At 37.1% G+C, this 24,467-nt stretch overlaps 1 protein-coding gene and 1 pseudogene across 3 annotated transcripts; one reads left to right on the forward strand and one right to left on the reverse strand.

Moving 5' to 3' along the window:
• Positions 1-305: 305 nt before the first annotated feature.
• On the forward strand, positions 306-20,848 carry MED30 (mediator complex subunit 30). 2 transcript variants are annotated; one of them, XR_003517533.1, is made up of 5 exons: positions 306-638; positions 8,097-8,255; positions 10,439-10,543; positions 13,918-14,014; positions 20,470-20,848. XR_003517533.1 is itself a non-coding variant. In XM_027580364.1 (4 exons), the coding sequence occupies exons 1-4, from the start codon at positions 462-464 to the stop codon at positions 20,563-20,565; spliced, it is 537 nt and encodes a 178-aa protein (XP_027436165.1). In that variant the 5' UTR covers positions 306-461; the 3' UTR covers positions 20,566-20,848. The 2 variants fall into 2 exon arrangements, 1 of the variants encoding a protein (XP_027436165.1); XM_027580364.1 differs by lacking the exon at positions 13,918-14,014.
• On the reverse strand, positions 19,592-20,167 carry LOC113914813 (annotated as a pseudogene). The gene has a single exon (XR_003517534.2). The product of XR_003517534.2 is annotated as a 40S ribosomal protein S10-like (transcript).
• Positions 20,849-24,467: the final 3,619 nt, after the last annotated feature.

The raw sequence follows: 24,467 nt of genomic DNA on the forward strand, positions 1-24,467 counted from the left end.
GGCTGTTAAAGAATAATAATACCGCAAGCCTCACAGGCTTGTTACGAGGTCATGATCAGCAAACTAACACAATGTAAGAAGAGTTCTTTTCAGGAATTCTAAGAACAGGCTGAGACTTTAGGAAAGAACTCGGGGAAAGCCCAACCGCCTCAAAGCACGAGCACAGCCCCCTGGCTGAAGTGCAGGCGGTGATTGGTTACTCAACTTCTCCGTCCCGCCCCACCAGGGCTTCCGGTCCAATCGTGGCCGGCTTTGTGCCTACGTAAGTTCCCAGGGACCACCAAGTGGGCGGTCCCCGTGAAGTTAAGCTGACGCGTTACGTCACGGTGGGCGGAAGTCCCGGCCGCTGTTTTGAAATCAGGCCGCCGGAGGCTTGGAAGCTCCTTCCACCGCGGAGGCCGGCAGCAACCCACCGGCGGGCGGACCCCCTGACGCTTACTTCCAAGCCCCGCAACCTCGCCATGTCCACCCCTCCGTTGGCGGCGTCGGGGATGGCGCCAGGGCCCTTCGGCGGGCCCCAGGCTCAGCAGGCCGCCCGGGAGGTCAACACGGCATCGCTCTGCCGAATCGGGCAGGAGACGGTGCAGGACATCGTGTACCGCACCATGGAGATCTTCCAGCTCCTAAGGAACATGCAGGTGGGAAGAAAGGCGCGCGCGCTCCTGGCTGTGCGTGGAGAGAGCGGGATGCTTCTTGGAAGAAAGGGGCGCTGGTTTAGTCGTTACGTGGGGCCCCTGGGTGTCAGCGGGGCTGTCCTGGGCAAACCTTAATTATAGGATCGCTCCATTTGCCTTCAGAAGCATTTCCCAGTGATGCGCCTGTCCCCAAGACCCTGTTGATGTAAGGGTGATGTTTTCCAGAGAGGACTTCTGAAAGACTGAACCCTCATTTTCTACATTCGCCCGGATTCTCTCATTCCTAGGCAAACTTTTGTACCTTTCAGGGTAAAGGTGGATCTCTCACTATTTAACCTCATTAGACTGTCTTAGGTTTCAGATCGTTTTCAAGCAAAATACTTTCTGAGGGTCTAAGGAGCTGAAGAATTCAGATTCTGCTAACCAGTTTTGTTAAACATTTTTATTTTGGTATAACTGACATACAATTAAATACATTTATATAAAGTTTTGACATATGTATATATACTTAGAAAACCATCACCCACCACCACCCCAGAAAGTTTCCTCATGCCCCTTTGAACTCTTTACTTCTGGCCCTTCCGTCCGCAGACAACTTCTGATTTGCTTTCTGGCACCATAAATTCGTTTGTATTTTCTAGAGTTTCATATAAATAAAATTATACACTATGTAGTTTTTTGTTTTGTTTTTTGGGCCTGGCTCCTTTCACTCAGGATGTATCAATAGTTCATTCCTTTTGATTGCCTAATAGTGTTCCATTGTGTGACTATATCACAATTTGTGTAACTGTTCATCTGTTGATGGGCATTTGGGCTCTTTCCACTTTAGAGCCATTATAAATAATGCTATGAATGTTTACCTAACAAATGTTTGTGTGAACACATGTTTCATTTCTCTAGAATGGATAGATGGGTAGGAGTGGAACTGCAACTGCTGGGTCATATGGCAAATAACTCTAATGTTTTGAGAAACTTTTCCAAAGTGGCCATACCATTCTGCATTCCCACCAGCAGTGTTTGAGGGTTCCAGTTACCCCTCATCTCGACAGCACTTGTTAGTGTATGTCTTTTTGCTTTACAGATTCATTCTCCCAGTCTGTGGCTTTTCATTCTCTTCACATGGCCTTTTGAAGAACAGACGTTTTAAATTTTGATGGAATTGAACTTAGCAATTTGTTCTTTTACAGATTTTGCTTTTGGCGTCATACCTAAAAAATCTCTGCCTCACCCAAACTGACAAACATTTTCTCCTATTTGTTTTCTTTTGGAAGTTTTATAGTTTTAGGTCTATGATGCACACTGACTTTGTTTTCTTATATATAATGGTAAATATGGATTCACGTGCATTTTTTTGCATTTGGATATCCAATTATTCCAGCACCATTCTGCTTATCTTACTACTGTGTCATGTGGATACCATTCTTGTTTTATGAGGGTTCTGCCAGAGAGGTGAAGTGACTTGTCCAAAGCTAGTTGGTGATGGTAAATTTGAAACCGGGTCTTCAGACTCTTACAACTCTGATTTCAGTGGGTATGCTATAAAAGTAATTTGAGTGCATAGAAATCTTAACCGTGTCAATACGCCAGTGTGAAACACAATACAAAGGGAATCCAAAAGAAGATATGAAATCTTTAGCAATCATTTTTAAAAATTAATAGATTAATATCTAAAGATGACCAAAGTAGGACTAAATTATTTTTCAGAATTCGGTAAATATTTATTTTTACCCTGCTATATGCAAAGTATTGAATTAGGACTAGATCTTACAGCTGTCATTTATCAAGTACTTTCCTTGGTCAGGCACACTGTTGTAAGAATGTTTCTAAGAAGTCTTTTCGCCCTTATTTTACAGTTAAGGAAACAGGCTTAAAAAGAGAACTGAAGAGGAACAAATAAGAGGGAGACAAACCATATGAGACTCTTGACTCCGGGAAACAAACAGGGTTGCTGAAAGGAGGGATGGGGTAACTCATTTGATGGCCATTAAGGAGGCCACGTGATGTGATGAGCACTGGGTGTTATATGCAACCAATGAACCATTGAACACTATATCAAAAACTAATGATGGTACTACACGTTGGTTAATTGAATTTAAATAAAAAAGAGAGAATTTACCAACACACCTAACTAGTAGTTCTTCCTACTAATCTCTTTATAATGCTAACTTGCTGTCCAACGCTGTATGATTAACAGAGATATAATACACACCCATGACCTACACTAAGAGAACCAAACTCTTTCCAAAAAGTATTATCAATAACTAGATTACATGTGGTCATATATTCAAAACCAATTTGTAAGGGACTATGATAGTTATTTCTTTGGGCCTCTTATGTTGTGAATTCTGTGGTTTAACTAATGTAAGACCCTTTAACGTGTGTCATAATTGGCTGAAAAAGAACAATGTGATCCTTCGTTTCCCAAACACTGGAAGAAGTGGCACAAAACGGACTACATGTAACCTTGTTGTTTCTTAATACATTTTTAAGGTATTAAAAAAAATGTAATTATCTTCTATATTATTAATCCAGAAGGATGAAGTGCCATAAGTACAAACCACTGAGATTATTTCTAAGTATTTGTTTTAGAGAAATGGTTATTTATTAGTTCTCCATTAGCCTCTTGAGAATTTGATGAAAAGTACAGATTCTCTTTTTTTTATTATTATGTTATGTTAATCACCATACAGTACATCATTAGTTTTGGATGTAGTGTTCCATGATTCATTGTTTGCGTACAACACCCAGTGCTCCATGCAGAATGTGCCCTAATACCCATCACCAGGCTGACCCATTCCCCCAAGAGATTCTCTTCTGAGAAGAAGGCACATGTATATATTCTGAGTAAAATTTGAGGGGTAACTGTATTCAAGGATTGCTAGGTCCCAGCTTAAGATTCCCTGAATAAGAAAATACTGCTTTGGTTTTGTCATCCTTTAAATCTTAAAAAAAAATTCAATATAAAATCAGAATTCAGAGACTAAAAGAGGACGTTAAAGTGAACAGTATCCCTCCCATCCCTGTCTGCTGGCTGTCTTACCCCTTTCCACGGGCAATGAATGTTAATGCTTATTACTATTCTTATGTATCCCTCCAGATATTCTGTGCATATTTAAGCAAATGTACGTTTGTTCTTTCATTTTTCCCCTCTTCACACAAATAATATGTATCATACACAACACTTTGCACCTTCTTTTTTATTTGGTATATTTTAGATTATTCATATCTGTCCAGAATATATTTCCTTTTCCTTTTAAGGTGTATATACATTAATACATTGCATGTAAATACTGTAATTTATTCAACCAGTTCTCTAGGCATTTGGGTTGGTTTTAATCTCTCACTATTATGCTGCAGTGAATAACCTCCTACATAAATGTGCAACTATATCTGTAGGATAAATTGTTAGAAATGGCTTTGTGCTTCTGTAATTAGATAAATTTTGATGAATTGCACTCCATGGGTGTTGTACCACCTTCTGCTACCATGTCCTAACCAAGACCAACAACTAGGCTCTGACTAATAGCGGGTTATATTTTGGGACCTTGGATCATGTGATAGATGAAACTCTACATTCTTCTAGTTTGAATGAGTTTGAGCATCTCTTCATATATTTATGAATCATTTATATTTCCTTTTCTGCTAGCTACTTGTTATAACCCTCTCCCTCAATTTATAAGATTTGGCTATTTCCATATTAGAAAAAACTTGGTCTATGTGATAGAACTTGCAAGTGTTTCTTTTCCCTGGTCTGTTGTTTGCCCTGCTTATGGAAGTTCTGCCATACATATGTACTTTTTAAGGTAGCCGAATTTACCAGTCTCAGGACTTTCAGGTTCTCTGTCTAGTAAGGAAGGACTTTTCCCATCCCCAAATCAGATAGATTTCTGGGTTTTGTTTCAACTTTTACATCTAAAACTTTGAACCATATGGAATTTATCCTTCTATAAAGTGTGAGGTATGGCCCCAGCCCTACTTTTTCTAAAAGGGTGAATAATTTGTTTTCTTTCCTCCATTGGTTTCAGATGCTACTTTATACAAACGAATCTATTTGTGGATGCTCTATCCCATTTGGCTGCCTGTCTTTTATGTAGTAATCCCAAACATTCTTATATTTATTGTGACTCTGTAATGTGTTCACACTTATTTCCAAAATTGCCCTGGATGTCCTTATTTATTTTTCCACCTGTACTTTAGCATCAGCTTGATTAGTTTTGAGAAAAACCTGTTAGGGTTTTATTAGGTTGATTTAACCTGGAGAGATTTTACATTAGTGTGATGTTGAGTCTCACTAACCAAGAACACAAATATCTTTTTTTGTGTCCCTGTGAAGTATTTTAAGTTTTCATCTATATCTTGAAATTTTTAGAGTCTACTGGATATTTTATCTTTACTGCTGCTATTGTAAATGGTGTCTCTTTCCTTTCTCATTTTCGTTTGTTTCCATATATGAAAGCAAAGCTATTTTCTCTGTATTAATTTTGTACCCACTCTTTTTGACTACCTTTGTTGATAATAGCACTCTATCATATCAATAAAGAGTGATGATTATACTACTTCCTTTTTAATGTTTCAACTTTTTCTTTTTTTTTTTTTCCAATTGCCTTGGCCAGTGCCTCCAGAACAGTATTCACTAGTAGTATTAGTGGTCTTAGTAGACTTCCTGTTCTGTTCCTGACTTCAGTGAGGATGCTTTTAATGTTTCCACATTAATCATGATGCTGACTTTTTAACTGAGATAAATGTATTTTATAGTGCTGGGAAATTTTTACTCAGTGTTTTATATTTGTTTTAAGACTGGATATTTAAGACTGGATATTTAGCCTTTTGGTGTCAAGGGGTGCGATCATATATTTACAGATATTAGTATTCAAGAGTGAGATGGTTATTAATGAGCTTTTCAGCTAAACATGTATACTACGGGTTTATATCAGGAGATCTTAGGCACTATTACAACTTATATTCTGTGGTAAAGGAACCTCGTCTCCCTCATTAACTACTGTGCTGTAGCTTCTCGATCAGTGCCTCACACATGAAAAGTGTGCAAGAATTTTTCGAAGTAATTAAATCTTCCCTTCTTTGAAAATCTGATGCTGAGGCGCCTGGGTGGCTCAGTTGTTAAGCATCTGCCTTTGGCTCAGGTCATGATCCCAGAGGCTGGGATCGAGCCCCTCATCAGGCTCCCTGCACTTCTCCGTCTCCCGTCTCCCACTCCCCCTGCTTGTGTTCCCTCTCTCGTTCTCGCTCTCTCTCTATATATAAATAAATAAATAAAATATTTAAAAGATAAAATATTATAAATAAATAATAAAATATTAAATAAATAAATATTAAAAATAAATAATATTAAAAAATAAATCTGATGCTATCTATGAAAGGGTGAACTTGAGGAGGGTGATTCTTTGCATTTCAAAAGGATTTTGTTTTTCTTTATGCAGGGATTTACTTCTTTTACATAACACACACTTCTTAGTGAATTTTAAGTACAAATTTATGGATAAAATAATTCACTGAAGTAAAATAATTCAGACTGTACTTTAAAACCTTCCATGAGCGTTCACTATACTAAATACAGGGATTATAAATGTGAATAACTTACAGTCTTCACAAAGTAGAAAATATAGGCCAAGTATTAAACCTAGTAAATAAAGGTAGAGCTAAAGGTACAGTGCTTCTGTACACAAGATGTAATCATTATACTGCTTATTGTCACCCAAACAGGAAAGCAGGATCCTTTAAAACTTTTCTCTGATGGGTGAAAGTTCATAAATTGAAGGTTCATGAGAAATACTACATTGTGTTTAGTTTATCACCTTTGGGGGGATGAACTCACAACGCCTTTTCCCTTTAGAAGTTTTGACTGATTCAACCTTTGATGTTTTATCACGTTTCTTGGAGTTATTGTCCTCAGAGTGTTTTAATGCTTGAGAATTTCTGAAAATCTTAATAAAAACTCATTTCTCCTTAACTTGTAAACCATAACACTGCAGGGAATTTGGCAATGATAGAAAAGAAGAAAATAATTATTCAAGTCGATCTCCCTGTTACATCTTCTATCAACTATGTTTAAGCCTTTCCAGTCTTTTTTTCGTTTACTGTTTTATCTACTTGTAATGATAATGTCTCCTGTTTTCTTTTTTTCCAAATACTGTACCATGCACCTTTTTTTGCATTCCTAGCCCATTTGTTTAGAAAAGAAGAGTAAACTGAGGTTTAGAAAAACAGCCTGATCTTCTAGCTATTGGATAGTAGTGTCTTGATTTTAAGGCACTTTAATCCCCAAGATAAGTATATGAGTGAACACTTATAATCAAAGCATCTCTTGTACTAGAAAACGGTCTAAATAATGTTAATTCTAACAGTAGGATGATTTCACAGATCAAATTGTGGGAATAAAATATCGCACAGAATATTCTGATGTACAGAGATGTACAGAAAAAGGAATATTTTGTTCATGAGGTTCAGCAGTGCACAAAAGGTATATTGAGTTATAAGTTCTATATAATAGTCAATTTCCACGTGTCTGTGATTTTACCATTTCAGTACATACTTTTGGCTTTTTTTATATATAAAACTCCTGAATTAAAAATATATAAGCATCCAAGACAGAGCTATGATCATAAGCAGTTACTTGTAGTAATTAATGGTGCTCAAGTGCAGATTGATTTGTACCTCTCTCTCCTGCTGTTGATTTCTTTTTTTAGTAAAACTTTTGGTGACAGCTTTATGTTTTATTGCATGCCTTGAGCATCATAATTACCTTATAGTTAAGGTATTTTGAGATTTTTTTTTATAGCAGCAGTATACTGTTCCTTTCTTCTGCGGAAAAGTCCTGATCTTCACTTTTTACTTTTCTTGTGCTGCTGCTTTGTTTTTTAAAGATTTTATTTATTTGAGAGATAGAATGAGATAGAGAGCATGAGAGGGGGGAGGGTCAGAGGGAGAAGCAGAGACTCCCTGCTGAGCAGGGAACCCGATGTGGGACTCGATCCCGGGACTCCAGGATCATGACCTGAGCCGAAGGCAGTCGCCTAACCAACTGAGCCGCCCAGGCGCCCAGTGGATGCTGCTGCTTTTTCTTTAAATTTATTTTGTTTTTAACTTCCCAGTTGAGTTTAGCAGCTTGCTGCCTTTATGTAATAGTAATATTAAAATTGTGGCATTATTTTTAAAGTTATAATCTACTTCAAAAATTAGAGGGGAAAGTATTTGAACTGGTCAGAGAGGCCTATCGTGAAGTTTTTTCTGGGGCTGTCTTATAGCACTGAAACAAGTACACCAAGGAGCTAACAAATGAGCAAGTATAATTCTTAAATTCTTAAAATTACCCTTGATTAAGTGTGAAGAACAGTTTGCTTTTATGCAGTGCTTAAAAAGTATTTCTGCTTTGCGAGCTTTACTTTTAGAAAATCTTGATTGTCGTTACTTCATATTTTTCTTGTTTTTGTTTTGCCTGATAAGCTGCCAAATGGTGTCACTTACCATACTGGAACGTATCAAGACCGACTAGCAAAGCTACAAGACCATCTTCGCCAACTTTCTATTCTCTTCAGGAAGCTGAGACTGGTCTATGACAAATGCAACGAAAACTGTGGAGGGATGGATCCCATTCCAGTGGAGGCAAGTTGTAGTGGTAGAGGGACGATGAATGTAAGATGCCAGACATTTGTAATCTTTTCCTTTTTCTCCTTCTCTTTTCACAATATTTTCAGATTTCAAACTGTACTGGTTTTACTTTTGACTAGAGAAGGTGAAACTGATATATATACATAGAATTAGTACTATCTTTTCATGTTAATAATTTGTAGATTTGAACATCCAAGCCTGTGGTGAATTTTTGTTGTTGGGAGGAAAGAGTGGTCTGTGGCAATTTTTATTCTTGCTGCCAGGGTCTGTTTAATTAAATCAGTGCATGATTTTTTTTAAATAGGAGTTTTAATAGTATTGTCAAATACTCTTAAAATCGTCTTCAAGGCAGTTCTCTAAAGATGAAATATTATGTTTTCATTATTATTAATTCAGATTAGCTTAGTGGAATCACTTATTTTTGAAAATATATTTCTTAAACTTCATCTTGGGTCACAGATATATTTTCGTTCACTAAGTCTATGATACTTTTATAGGTGGCCCTTTCCTGTTGACAAGTTCTATCTCTGCCAACAAAAGTAGCTGGGAAGGTTTGGATATTCTCTCACTACATATGGAGAACAATTTCATGTGACAAGTGCCTCCTTTCTGAGTGATCAGCATGTAAGGGATGAACAGAGGAAAGAGTAAACCGCAAAATGGCCTGAAAAGAAGTGGTCAAAGATATAGGAGAAAGATCAAAAATGTGGGCAACAATGTCAGATGCTGGAGAGAATTCAAGGGAAATTAGGAATGAAAATTGTCCAGTAGATTTTGCTAGAGGAAAATTGTTGGTATATATAAGGAGAGCTTTGTTGAAAAATTTCTTAGCAACAAGAAGTCAGATTGCAGTGGGTTGAAGATTAAACAGGAAATAAGGAACTGGAGCTCCCAAGTGGATATCCATCTTTCAAAAAGCTTAGATTAAAAAGAGGAAAACAGTAGATGGAAGGAGGGTTGGTGTCAAAGGTTTTGGGGAAAGGAAAGGAAAAAAAGGGGGAGGGAAAAAACCTTTAAATGAGAGAGACCAGACATGTTTAGATTGTAAAGGAAGAAAACAGTACGGACAGCTTGGGAGCAGGGAGATAAATAATGGAAGACAAGAGGATAAAGAAATCAGAGCACAGGAATGTAAATTAATCATCTTCAGGAAGGAGGACAGCTCTGCATTAGGAGAGAGGAAAGGAAGAAAGAGTGGTTATTATGTGAATGAGTTCATATTTGTCCCAAGAATTTGAAGAAGTTTGGCCAGATGACTCCTGGTTGTACCATTTGTGTACCTCTGGCCTGTTCCTGCATTGTTTTGTTTTGTTTTGTTTTTTTAAAGATTTTATTTATTTGAGAGAGAGAGAATGAGAGAGAGAGAGCATGAGAGGGAAGAGGGTCAGAGGGAGAAGCAGACTCCCTGCTGAGCAGGGAGCCCGATGTGGGACTCGATCCTGGGACTCCGGGATCATGACCTGAGCCGAAGGCAGTCGCTTAACCAACTGAGCTACCCAGGTGCCCTCTTCCTGCATTGTTGACATAAGATGGTAGAGACCAAATGATTCCTAAAATCTCTGTCACATTTATGAGGGGCTTCAAATAAACCTTATCACAAACCATACATATTTCATTATAAAATTCTGCGAGATGTTTCATTGCTATATAAATTTTTTTCTCCTACAAAAAACTTTCTCCCAACTAAAAGAAGTTAAAACCTCTAGAAATTTGCATAAACACTGAGGTTCTAGATAGCAAAGTAAATGACATTTATATAATGCACATCTGTGAAGTTCTTTTCTTTCTAGTATAGATGAAAGAAAGCCTGTTCTGTCTCAATGGACTATAAATTTTTTAGGGGCAAGTATCACATCTTGTCATTTTTGCAGTATCTCACCCAGTGTCTGAAAGTTAAATATTTGCTGACTAAATGGATAGGCTATTACTTAACTGCATGTAACAACTAATGTTATAAGGGCTATTTTGCAAAAGAAACCTGAAAATAATGTATAGGAGGCACTGAAATGATAAACTTCTAATGGCTGTTATTTTAGGCCGTCACCTGAATTAAAATTTATTTATATACTACTAAAAGAAAAGCATAAAAATTAACCTTAATCAGAGAGACTTTCTATACCAGTGTAATCGGAAACTTTGCATCATGTTTTTGACTTTTAACTCTTTGTCACTCCCAGCAACTAATTCCATATGTGGAAGAAGATGGCTCAAAGAATGACGATCGGGCTGGCCCACCTCGTTTTGCTAGTGAAGAAAGGCGAGAAATTGCTGAAGTAAATAAAGTGAGTTATTAGCCTGTGTATTTTATATTTCAGAATTATGGATAAAAATTTCAAGGGAGTCTGTATAACTCAAAGACATAGTTTAAATTATAGAATTACACAAAGTTGTTTCTGTGGCAAATTTAACCTAGTTAGAGTATAACCAAACACTAAAAAGGTAAGTAGAAATGCCACTTGAATAGTCAAAAGAGAGATCACAGAATTCATTACATAAAACTCTTAGAAAAGTTTCATAGGCACTCAGTCACAACTCATTTACTTTTTTCTTTTCTAGGCAGAATTCTGGCTTTTGAGCTTATAGCATATTTGGAGCAGCAAATGATAAAAATTTACAAATAGAAAATGTGAATATCTCAACACCTGAATAAGAAATTGAGTTATCCTTTAAAAAAAAAAAGGGGGTGCCTGGGTGGCTCAGATGGTCAAGCATCTGCCTTCGGCTCAGGTCATGATCCCAGGGTCCTGGGATCGAGTCCCTCATCGGGCTCCCTGCTCAGCGGGGAGCCTGCTTCTCCCTCTGCCTCTCTCTCTCTCATGAATAAATAAATAAAATCCTTAAAAAAAAAAAAGAAATTAAGAGTTATCAAAGCATTAGACAACACCACCCTCCATCTTGCAAAAGTTCCTAACTTGAATGTATTTATTACTGAATACTTTTAGAAGTTTAGAAGATAATGTTCAGATAGTTCTTGTGAAACAAAAAGATATAGGGAAAGTTGTCGGTTCATTCTGTGGTGGAAATATGGCCCACACTTACCAAAACGTAACAAATAGCACAATAAATAAAACTACCAATCTCACTAATTCACTTACAAATACACACCCCTCCACCACCTGTTCTGATCCTGAAATTCTTAATTCTAGTTAATAGAATTCATCGGGGTATTAACAATTAATCCATCACAGCTAAAAAGGGGTTTTAAACATAATTTAGTTTATGTGTATAATACATAATGTCAGTAGATTAAATTGGAAAAAAAATTTTTTTTCTCAGATCTAAAAGACATTTGATAGAATTCAAATGTTACTGATTCAAAGAACACTTAAAACTATTAGTCTTTTAAAAAAAAACTTATTTCAGATAAATAGCCAGCATTTTTATACAGGTAAAATATAGAACTAGTTCTGTTAAAGACAGGCCTAAAATAAGATGCCTTACACCACTGTGTTTATTATTATCTTAGAAGTTACAGTCAGAACAGAAAGAAAGGAAACAGAAACAAACTTTGGGAAACAGGGGTTATAATATTATATACGAGCTTGTTAAGTTTGTACATAATATTATAACTCAAGCTTGTTAAGCTCAAAGAAAGTTGACTAACAACTAGAGTCATGTAGAGTTTGATAAAAGGGCTTTATACGAATGATACCGTTTTCTTATAATGCTATAAACCAACTAGATTATAAGAGCCTATTCACAATTTATGTGTGTGAACGTACTAAAACATCAAAGAAAATTCTCGTAAGAGTAATAAAACAACTCTTTGCTTCAAAAATTAAAACATGATATGGAGAATATAAAAAACAATAACTGTGAAATAATGGTACAGAATAGACAGATTAGTAAAATAATAGCCAGAAAAATATTCTTCCTGTTGTATATGAAAATTTATTATGTCAGAAGAGGGATTGTGTGGAAAATTTGTCTTTAAAAATAGAAACTTTGTGGGGAGATTATCTAGCTTTTACCTTATACCCTATGTCAAAATTAATTTCAGAGACCTGAAAAACAAAATATTGGAAAATAAGAGAAAAATGTATATCAAAACACAGGAGAAAGGAAAAAGCTGGATTTTATAAAATTTTAATTTTATCATTAAAAGGAGAGATACAAATTAAGAATATTTCCAGCAAATTTGACAGTAAGGAATGAGCATAAAGAACTTCGAGTAAGAAATTTGTAGGGAGTGAGGAGGGGATTGGGGAACTTCTAATTTATATCTTGAAGAATAAATGGCATTTGGTAGTCTGGAGATATGAGGCATTCATTTTTAAGAAGTGTTACAGGTTTCTGTTATTTCAAATTTTATCATAATTATCAAATAATTCATTAATTATCAGATAATCCATTAAAATGGATTAATTCACAGTAGATGTGCTGTTATTTTTCTCTGTAATAAGGATGTTTTTTATAAGATACAGTGAAATACGTATATAAATAAAAGTGTTATAATGGTAACTTTGATTTCAGAGCATGTAACATAGAGTTTGTTCTCTACCATAGAAGATTTTATGATATTTTAGAAAAAAAAAAAGTCTGTGTAAATTAGGAAAGATATAATTTTCCTAAATATATGTTTCATTTCACCTTTTATTTCTCTGAGTTGTTCTTATTTTTTCCAATTTGATTGCTTAGAAATAACTCCTGATTTTCTTTAAAAGACCTTTCTTTTAAAGGTCTTTTAATCAGAATACAATAATACTTTGACAGTGTATAATCAAAAAAATCCTATTAGCTACCGATTTAGAATTTTGTCAAGGATATAATTGGGTATAAGGGAAGGGTATAATTGATACAAAAGATAAGATGTATAAAAAAATTTCTTAAAAAAAAAATTTCTTTCCGCACTTGAGAATTTAGCTTTTATCCAGTCTCTCTCTCCTGGACCCACCTACATACTTCCTTCCCCCAGTCTTTTCAATGCAGTTATATCATAATTGGCATTCAATAAATAGTCTGTGTTTTTATTATTAGGGCACATAAATATTGTTTATTGGTTAGCCACATAGTAAACTAGGGTCACATTTCCTTGAACAATTTTTTGTCCTCCTGGAGTTAATTCTGTAATTTTTTAAAATTTTTCATTCTTTATGCATCTGGGGCAGCATCTCAGCACTGTTTTCTAACTTTTCCACAGAGTCAAAATTATCAGGCACTTTAATGGTTCTTTTTTCCTCCCTAGAGTTTTCCATCTTCTCGATAGGTCTGGATTAAGTGTTCTCTAGGCTTGCTGTTCAGCACTGTCCTGAGGCTTCCTTCACTTCTTCTGTTGGCTTCACTGTTTCCTCAGCCTCATATCTTCCTCTTTCTTGGTTTACTGTCTTATTGGTAAGGTACATACATCAGTGGCTTCTTTGGAAGGAACGTAGGGACTTAAGTTTAGTCCTCCCATAGCTGCCCACTTGATAGTTTGGCTGGCTATAAAATTCTATGTTGTAAATTTATTTCCATCAGAAATTTGAAGGTATTCTTCCATAATCTTCTCAAATAGGGTTTGGCAAACTTTAAAGGACCAGATAATAAATATTTTAGGTTTCATGGGACATATATGATCTTTGCTGTAATGTAAAAACCATCCTTAGCTCACAGGCCTTACAAAAACAGGTCATGTGCCATAGATTGCAACCCCTATTTCATTTTGTTGTCTTTCCAGATGGAGGCTCTGAAAGATCCGGTGAACTCTGGTGCTTAATCATAAGCCATTTATATTTAAGAATGAGACACTAGAAAGCTAATACTAGGCTTTATAAGTAAGTGGACTTAATCATGTTAAGTTTGGGAAGCAAGTTGGCTTTTTGTGGGGGGAGACCCCCAACTATCATTTTCTGAGGGTTTTTTTTTTTTTTCTTTAAGGCTCTTTAGTTTCTTCAGAAAAGAATCTTCCAGTGCCCTACACAGAGATTTGCTCTTGTCTTCTTGCCTTTTGCTGTGCTGGTGACACTGAATTGTGGTTCAGTTTCACAGGAAACAAACCTCCTAATCCTTAGAGGTGGGGTGGGGCACGGGGAGAGAGTACTCAGTCAGTCACCTACTCATGAGGAGTGGGAGTGAGCACCTGGCACTCTTGCTAGACCCTGGAGCTCTTTCAGGTGTTCCTCCAGTTCTTATCCCCAGGCCTCACCTGGGCTGTTGCCATGGCACCCGCCTCATCTCCATGGAGGGGCAGCCCTGTTCTCAGTCGTGCTGTCCCTGAATCCACCTGGGCTGTAGTTTCCTCCCAAGTCATTTACCACTCCCCTTCTACTTTTCCTCTCAAACTACCACCTCGCATCTGCTACTGTCTCCTTTCTGATCATTTTTCTCCACATAGGATTATAGGTTTTTCCATTCCTCTCCTGCCGTTTTATTAGGGTTTTGAGAAAAAGAAGAGAGATAAACACATGTATTTAGTCCACAGTGTTTACCTGCAACAAGTTGATTTCAATACACAGAATAGATATACAGTATTTCTGAAGATTTGTCTATTTATGGAATAAAAGCCCATATTCAAATTTTGTGTTCCCATTTATACTTCAGGCACTTAAGAACTCTTTCTTTGATTAAATCATTTGAATGTGCTGATTTTGCTGTTAATAAGTGCTTCTAACTTTGGGGTAAAACTTGTTTTAGTTAACATATTGAACTGAAGGTTATTACAATGAAAAAAGAATCTAGATGTTTTAATTGAAAAGATTTAAAGCTTAGCCCTGTATATCTCTAGGAATTCTTTTTTTAAAGAGAATTTAGGGGGAAAATATCTTGAGTGGCAGGGGAAGTCCTCATTTGATGGCCTCACAGCTCTCTCTCCCTTCCTAGGGACTGTTATTATATTTTGAAACAGGACTAGAACATTAGGTAGTAAACAAGAGGTTTAAAAAAAAAAAAGGGAGGGGGGAGGACTAAGATATGGTTAACTCAAACTAAAATCCAAAAAATAAAGAAGGCCGGAGAGATTAAATAGCTAAAAACCAAGCAGAGTGGATTTTTTAACCTAAAGATGTCTGTGAATTGAATGTAACACATATTTTGACTCTTAATAGTTATGTATTTTTTTTAAGATTTTTATTTATTTAAGAGAGAATGAGAGAGAGAGAGAGAGAGAGAGCACGCACATGAGAGGGAAGAGGGTCAGAGGGAGAAGCAGGCTCCCTGCCCAGCAGGGAGCCCGATGCGGGACTCGATCCTGGAACTCCGAGATCATGACCTGAGCCGAAGGCAGTCACTTAACCAACTGAGCCACCCTTAATTAGTGCTACTAACATTATTTATTCTTTTCTTCCAACTTCATCCAACTTTGTACTTCCCTTCTAGAATAGAAGATTAAAATATATAACTGGAAATTTTTATAGTACTGAGTAAGGTCATGACCAATGGATATGTTTTTCTCCCTTGATGGCTCACACACCTGAATGTTTCTGTGAAGAATGTTTTCTTAATAGCTAACCTGCAGATGGTAAAATAGTGCCCTAATCTAATTATTTAATCACACAGATACTACTAAAAAACAAAGTTTAAATTCTTTGATTTAATTTTCAACTACTTATAAATATCTGTATTCATAAACTTAAATTTTTATATTCCTTTTGTCTATTTTTATCAATTCTCTTACCTGTTACACATTTTTTTAAGTTATTAGGTGGTGGTAGGAGAGCTTGAAGGTTCACAGCAATCTGAGCTAGTAACAAACGTCAAAGTAATTTGATAGAGAATATTAAAATGAATAATTTTTAATGGTAGCCATATATTTTTTTTTAATACCAACAGGCCATATTTAACTGGAAAACAAAGAACAAGCTTAAAAATGATGGCTAGGGGATTTTTTTTCCTTGTTTGTTTTTTCTCTTCTAGGATTTGGAAAGCTTTTGATTTGGCTTTTTGGTTTTTTTACTGAATAATAAAATATTCATATATTTGGGTACCTGCTCTGTGCCAATTATCATTCTAAGTGTGGGAGTTTCTGCGATGAATCAGTCAGATGTGTTGTCTACCACTGTACACACACATTTCACACAAATGGATAAGTGTCTTCTCTGAGGGCAGAAGACTAATGGAAACAAAGCAACATCCTTCCATGTACCCGTTTGTTGTGATATTTACAAAAAAAAAAACCCAAAACCAAAAAACCTGGAATTTAAATAAAGACTTTTTAAAAAATCAGACCAGGGCGCCTGGGTGGCTCAGTTGGTTAAGCAACTGCCTTCGGCTCAGGTCATGATCCTGGAGTCCCGGGATGGAGTCCTGCATCAGGCTCCCTGCTCAGCAGGGGGTCTGCTTCTCCCCCTGACCCTCCCCCCGCCATGCTCTCTCTCTCATTCTCTCTCTCAAATAAATAAAATCTTTAAAAAAAAAAATCAGACCGTATTTTTAATACATTGACATTTGCTTATTTTAAATGATTAAGGTGCTTTATGGACCTGTATAACAGGAATAAAATTGTATTCTTGGCATTCAATTAAAAATATTCAAAAACTTATTACAATGTATATTTTATTTTTATTCTAAATAAGCTACATAAAATAAGTAGCTTTATGTACCCCTCATTTAACTTTCATTTTCAAAATATTATATCTTTGTGTATTTAAAATTGTACAGAACAACACATTGATGGTGTGTTTACTACTTAATATACAGTCTGATTTCTAACGACGAATATACCACCAATACCTGCCATAGGCCATAAAATTTGGGGGCACAAAACTTTGTAACCCGTATTTGATGTAAATCATGAGTTGATAGGATGGCCTAGTTCAGTAGTCAGATTTTTGGCTTATTTAAATACTTTTCATTTTCTCTTCATACATTCTGGAATCTATACGCCCTGATACTCATGTAAAGACAAAACACTTGTTTGAGACTCTATGTATGAAGGACATCAGAATGAGTTCGATTTTGCTTGAACTCTTTTGTTGATGGGAAAACGAAAGAGGTACCGTGGGTATTTTTTACAGGTTTGATGTGTAATTGAGTCCATGCACTTAGAAATTAAAGCATTTTTGACCAGTGGTCACAGCCTTTATAGGAATATTACATGGCATGACTTAACATAAACATATTTTTTAAGTGTCTGCTCTACTTACACATTCACCTGTTGATGTAACAAATTAGGCACAGCTGATGGATTTTGATAATAGCAGCTGTCAACCTCTGTTAAAATCAATCAGGGGCAAGACTGTATATATTAAATCCTGTATCATGTCATGAAAATTTATTTACAATTTAACCACTAATAAGCATAACTGTCAGCTTGCTGTTGATAGTGCCATGATGTGTTTTGGCTCTGGGTATCTTTCTTGTATGCTAATTTTTAATTTAAAACTTTGTGACATCTTTGAGAAAAACTTTCCAAGTGCTTTAAAATACGTATTTTTTTTAATTACTATTACCTAGAGTTGAATATTACCTTGAAAATACCCTACATTTTTTAGTTCTCTTAACTTCTTTTTTTTTCTAAAGATTTTATTTATTTATTTAACAGAGAGAGATCACAAGTAGGCAGACAGGCAGGCAGAGGGAGAGGGAGAAGCAGGCTCGCTGCTGAGCAGGGAGCCCGATGCAGGGGCTTGATCCCACGACCCTGGGATCATGACCTGAGCCGGAGGCAGACGCTTAACCGACTGAGCCACCCAGGTACCCCATAGTTCTCTTAATTTCTTAAGAATGAGGCTACTTTTTTTTTTAAACAAGTATATTAGAATTTGTATTTCCAAATGACTATTCTTTAAAAGTAGTCCTATTGGCTAAATTGCACATTTATGCCAGTGATGCATCCGTTAATGGAAGCCATCAGACCTGTTTTGATATTGATTTTAAACTGTATTTTTAACTACCCAAGAATATAATTTTATTGCTTCTAATAATTTATACCAAAAATTTGACCAGTGAGCTTATTTCACTAGACTTGGCCTTTGAGTGGTTTCAGTTTTTAAAACTTGAATTATTCCTCCTTCTTCTTTTCTATGGACACAGATTTTTCACCACCGAAATGATTCAGGAGACTCCATCCCACACATTTGTCCAGTTAACCTTTTTCATTCAAGTTTAAATCATATTTTTTCTTCAAGAATTTTAATGGTCCCTATTGCCCACTACCAAGCTCAAGTTTATCCCCCTTCCACTATTGCTGACCACCAGTTTTTCTAGGCCCTGTGTTTGCTGACCTTACCAGTAAGAGGCAGTGTCTCTTTTTGGGTTACACAGCATCTGCCTTACCAGGTTATACAATCTAGTCACTGTGGGCATTATCTTCCTCCTCCTTGATGCAGAATTTCTTCAAGGCAGGGACCATTCCTCATTCATTTTTCTCCCCTCACAATGCCTAACCCAGAACCTGGTACATAATATACCCTCAGTAAATGTAGAACAGAAAGTGTTACAGGCTCCAAATTCCATTCCAAAGATATCTTCACAAATATGAATTAAATTTAATATTGAACTTTAAAATCTATATAAGTTGTTTTTCTGTTTTCCAGTAAGTTTCTTGGTCCTCCCTTTTCGCTACTTCCTATTACTTCTCTAACTCTAGATAAAATAGGAGTAACTTACTTAATCTTAGTTGGCTCTTTAATGAAATCAAAATGAAGATTTTTAGGCCTCTTTATAATGAGCATATATACTACTTTATCTGGAGGTATTTTAATATAGCATCTTTAAAATTATCTAATTAAAGATATTTCCTAATGTAATGTTTCTAAAAGGTTAGTGAATAACATTATTATTATTATTATAATAACTAGTAAGTACTTTGGCCGGAAGTTCTCTATTTTGTTTTACCTAAGCAGACATTTGCCACATAGGCTTTGAAGGAAGGATGCTTAAAGAGAAACCCAGATACAGAGACACAGCTGTGGGCCATGGGCCTTCAGGGCACCCAGCAGATCTCAGTCATGAACAAGATTATGTCAGAGACTGTGCCATTGGGTCTGCAGTTTTCAGAGTCTGAAGTAGATCGCACTTCATCCTGTGGTCAGTGACTTCTGCCACATTTCTGAAAGCCCAGTTGCTTCAGGCATTGTATTTTCATTAAACTTCATTTCCTATATTGACAGTTCTTTTACGTTCAGTGTCTACAAGGAACATTCGTTGAATGCCTACTTATATGCCATGCCCGATTTTAACACAGTTAGTTATGTCATTCAGATCTTTTAATCCTCTTCTGAGGTAGGTTCAGTTATCCCCATTTTTCTGACGTGGAAACTGAGGCGCAGAGAGGTTAGGTAATTTGGCCAACGTCACATACTTAGCTAGTGAAGGAGGGGAGTGTAAACGCAGAGCGTCTGACGCGCGGGCACCCTCTTGACCATCATGTTACCCTGCATCTTGGAAAACCTCCATCTTGGGTTTGTTTTTTTTTTTTTTCTGGCTACAAATTTATTCAACACAAAACATCTCCAACTTTACTGAGGTGGCTGACCACGTCCGCGACCAAATCCGCCTCTAAACTCAACTCAGTTGCTGACCCAGCCCCAGCCTCAGCTTTCTTGTCGGCACCAGGGGGCACAGCGCTTCGTCTGTAGGTGTCTCTGTCAGCTTCCCCTCGTGTGAGTCTTGCAGGTCGCTCTCCCTCCAGACCTTTGGGCCGTGGTTGGCCAGTCTCAGGGCGGCTGCGGCGCAGAGTAGCAGGCACAATCTCGGGGGGCAGGTGGAGGTAATCACGGAGATACTGGATGCCCTCGTTGGTAAGGTACCAGTAGAAATGTCTCCAGGCAAACTGTTCCTTTACGTACCCTCGTGATTTGAGAGACTGCATGGCCTTCATGATGTGAAGGTTGGGCACATTCTTGTCTGCCAGCTCAGGATGTTTGGGCATGTGGACATCCTTCTTGGCCACCATCACTCCCTCCTTGAAAAGGAGTTCATAAATGGCAATTCGGTTCTTCTTGGGCATCAACATCTCGGCAGCTTCTACGTCCGGGGCCGGAGCTGGAAAGCTCCATCTTGGGTTTTGTGACAATTAGATGTTTAGCTTAATTTCTTTGATGGTGGGAGTGGAGGCAGAAAGGCAGGGTCAGGGGCTGGAGCCAGAGGCCTCTACAGGCTGAATTAGACTTCAGTACGCCTTCAGAGAGTGTTAGTGGCCAGAAAAGGGTTGAGACCTTCCCCATTAAGGAAATACTTAGCTTAATTTCCATCTGGATCATTAGAGTTCTAACTTATGACATGTTAATCTTCATAACTTCATGGTCTATAATTCACAAAACATTTTTGATAAATTCTTTTGTTTCTACAGAAACTCAAACAGAAGAATCAACAGCTGAAGCAAATTATGGATCAATTACGAAATCTCATCTGGGATATAAATGCCATGTTGGCAATGAGGAACTAAACTGATATTTAAATTTCCTGCTTTTCACATTATGCCATTTCCCCCCCCTCAAGTGTTTTTTCCCTTTGAAGAAGATTATTTATCTGCTTTTATTCTACTCACTAGAATTAAAGTTCCTATTTTTACATTGCAATTTTATATTATTCATTGGCAGTTTTTTTTAAGCTTTTGATTCTATGGAAGATTATTGTAATAAACTTTGATAGGGCTTATGTTTTGGTTAATCTTCACGAATTGAATTCTTTAAGCAAAAGAAGTTTTGTAAATAAATTTTTCAATTTGATCAATGGTGGTTTTGCTCATTTTATTACCCTTTTAGGAGAGTTAAAGGTTTAAACATTTTTGCGAATGAAAATACCAAGTACAGTCTATCTGTGGTACAAACTAATTAAAATTAAACATGTAAGTCTCCATTTCAACTCAGTTTTTTTTAAATTTAGAGTCCCAAACAGGTTAAAATGAGAAAATAGTTAACCTGTATATTGCTGTAAATAGACGAAAATTACTATTACCATGCGTTTCATGTGTGGGGTCTTACCTAGAATGACCTGTCTCTAACAGGACAGAATGAAGTAACTTGAGTCTGGCACAAATGGAAATCACAACTATGTGCTTCTGTGCTCCCTGCTTTAGCCTAAGAGCAACACCCTAGCTGATGCTTTCAGATACACCCTAAAGTAATCTTGAGTGCCTTTTGGAAACAGTAAATAAATTTTTTAAGAGTTTTAAATGAGATAGCTCTATATGACAAGTGCTTTTGTAGACTGGTAGTTGGTCTATACTAAGTCCTTCATGGGTCTGCCTACAGGAGCTAGTCTCTCAGATTATAAACAATGTATCCTCAAATAAGAGATGCAGATTTTCAGACTGATCCAGAAGCCCCTATCTATCTTGCCTGGTTCTGACTCAATAATAAATACTGCTATTCAGCTTCTACTGTATATGGACAAAGTTTCTCTGGAAGGTTACACAAGAAACTGGAAACCAGCTTCCTCTGGGGAGAGGACCCTGGGTGGTTGAGGATGAGGGTAAAGAAGATGCTTACTTTTCACGGTACACCCTTTGGTGCCTTTAAAATTTATAGCATGCAAATACCACCTATTCAAAAAATAGGTGAAATTTCATTTTAAGTTACATAGATTCCCAACTATACCAAGTGGCAGAAGCATAAGAAAACAAGCCTAACCATGTACATGGGCATCTTTAGACCCTCTAACTTATATTTGTCAAAATAGTTGTCCCGGGCAAGCCCAATGTTAGCCAGATGAGGAGTTAACTGCCCACACTGGGAGGCACTGCAGTTCCCAGCACAGGTAAAGTCACAGGAAGCCAGAACAAGGACAAGAATTAGGACCGACAGATAATCCAGTCTACCTCAGAAATCGGCAGCAGTATCTGAGGGTATTAGATTTTATCTAGCCTATCACCAATTGGACATGCAAGCTTTTTACAGATGTTCACGACTAGTACATTCTTTGCGTGGTAGATTGCTGGTTACTATTGCAAATTTAGTGCTTGGGTATTGACTAACCAAGCAGTCAAAAATTGTTTAACCAAATGGTGTTTTGTTGTTTTAACTGTCACACTCAATGCCTTAGATCATTCAAGGTGCCACAAACTCAGCTCTTGGAGGGAATGTGGAAATCGCATCTTTTGGGCCTCGGTTCTATAGAGAGTATCTCCCCTGCGGAACAACGGTCAATGCAGCTACACTCCGCCACAGGGCAGTAGCCCCACATTCTGGGCATGTGCTTTCAGCCCTCAGAACTCAGGCGGTTTGCCCAGTTACTCACAAGTCTACTTGGGACCAATTAGGACTGTGTTGGAGGTTATTAAACACATAGACCCCACTAACCCTGAGAGTTCCAGCTTTTTCTTGAGGGATAGCATGCCAGTAAGCAGACTGACGAGCCAGAAAGGCAATTCGGTTGTGACGTGTAGCCTTGGGCAAGTCACTCTCCCTTTTCTTGTCTGTAAAAGGATACATGGCATTTTGATCTGTGTTAGAATTTCAGTTGCAAATGTTAGAAACCCAATTCAAATTGGCTTAAGCCAAAGGGGATTTATTAGTTCCTATAGTAAAAGAAAGGATGCCAGAGAAGAGAGCTCACAGGATCAAAGAAACTCTGCAGGAACTCAGGCTTCAGGAATTAGAACCCAGGATTCTCAGTGCCTCCTCTAATTTCTGCCGGCTCTCTGCTCCATTCTCTCTACTGCAGATAGGCTTTCTCCAAATAGTGGGAAAGATGGCTTTCCACCTTTACATCTTTTCTGTACCCCAACCCCCAAGGCTGGGCCACTTCTCCCACTCTAAATGGAGAATTCTAATGGCCCCTGATTAGCACAGCTTGTAGCCTTATAACCAACCTTTGGACCAACCGTTGCATATGGGGTACTATGATTAGACTGAGCCCGGTTATGAGCCCATCTCTGCAGCCAGGAATTGGGTGTGAGAGTCATGGAAACGTTATCGAGCAGGTAACAAATATTAGGGGGAAAAGGCATCAATCAGGAAAAAACAAAACAATGGCAAACAGTCCACTGACGCTCCCTCTTCCTAGTTATACTACTACCTTAAATAATGAGTTATTAACCTCTCAAAAAAAAAACAAAACCCACGAAGAGTCTACAGAAAATCAAATGCATTATTCACTACCATGAGAAAACTATTAAAATGTTTTCTGGAATTTGCGGACTTCTGTGTTGACATCTTTCTTTGCAGCTGTTTCAATTAACGACAGTGTGATCTTGTCAGGTCTGGGTTAGCCTAGCTTGGGTGAAAGCAGAGGTAGGAAAGGGCTAAGAAAATAAGATAAAATGAAAACCCCAGCATCCTGGTAATAAAATTATCTTCAAAATGATTTGGAAACCTAAGGCTCTGACCATTCAAACAGTAGATCCCTTGGCACCATTACGAGCCAAAATGTGTTAACTTGACATTTTGATGTAGTTCCAGTTTGAGTAATTCATTTTATTTCCTTCAATTCCCAAGGAAGTTTAAGCTAGATAGAGGAGTCTTTCAGCCTTAAACTAAAATGTGTGCTTGTCCCGCAGCTCACAGAGTTTGTTATCCTGAGTGTTCTTAAATTTGTCCAACGTAACTGAATGCCTTAAAATTTTTTCTATTCCTGGAAGACATTTGTGGACCAAGGGCTGATTTTTTTTTTAAGCATAAATCGAAAGGTACTCCAGATGCATATATATATTTTTTGACATGGTAGCAGTCTTGAATTCTTTCACATCTTTTTAACTTAAAGAATTAGATTTATTTAAGACTTAAGTTTATGTTTTCACATAGACTTAAATTATGCACTAATGCATTTACATCAGTAAACGTATGCACTGATGATTCACACTTCATCAATGCATCAATTTTTTTGAAAAATTCTTACTGTTGTTAATTTGTATCTGCATTCCAAAACTAAACTATTTAGACATTTGCAAAGAAAATGTGAACTTGTATTTTCTCTGTACTTTGAGGTCTTATTCTTCTATGACACAGGAACACAAGACCACCAAGGGGCACGCTCCATGTTGGAACTACCACACCTGTTTGAACTTACTCAGATGTCTGTTTGTGGCAGCATTGCTTCTAGTTTAGTGTGGACAAGAATCACAGGGGTGCACTTTTTTTAAATGCAGATTTTTGGAATTACCACAAATGTACTGAATCGGAATGCCTAAGGTAAGACCTAAAAATCTGCATATTAAACAAGCTTTCCAGGTGATCTACCACTGACACCGGAAGAATAGTTTTCTATGCAGTTTAGTGATAGTCATTTTGAGTATTTTTATATGAAAAACTGTTCAAAAATAGCTATATTAAGGTAAAACAAAAGGCATTATGCCACATTAAGACTTCTAGCCTTTTGAGTATTTAAAAATAATACTCTATTGTCAGC

This window comes from Zalophus californianus, chromosome 4, assembly GCF_009762305.2.
Source record: "Zalophus californianus isolate mZalCal1 chromosome 4, mZalCal1.pri.v2, whole genome shotgun sequence".
In the NCBI taxonomy this organism is placed as follows: domain Eukaryota; kingdom Metazoa; phylum Chordata; class Mammalia; order Carnivora; family Otariidae; genus Zalophus; species Zalophus californianus.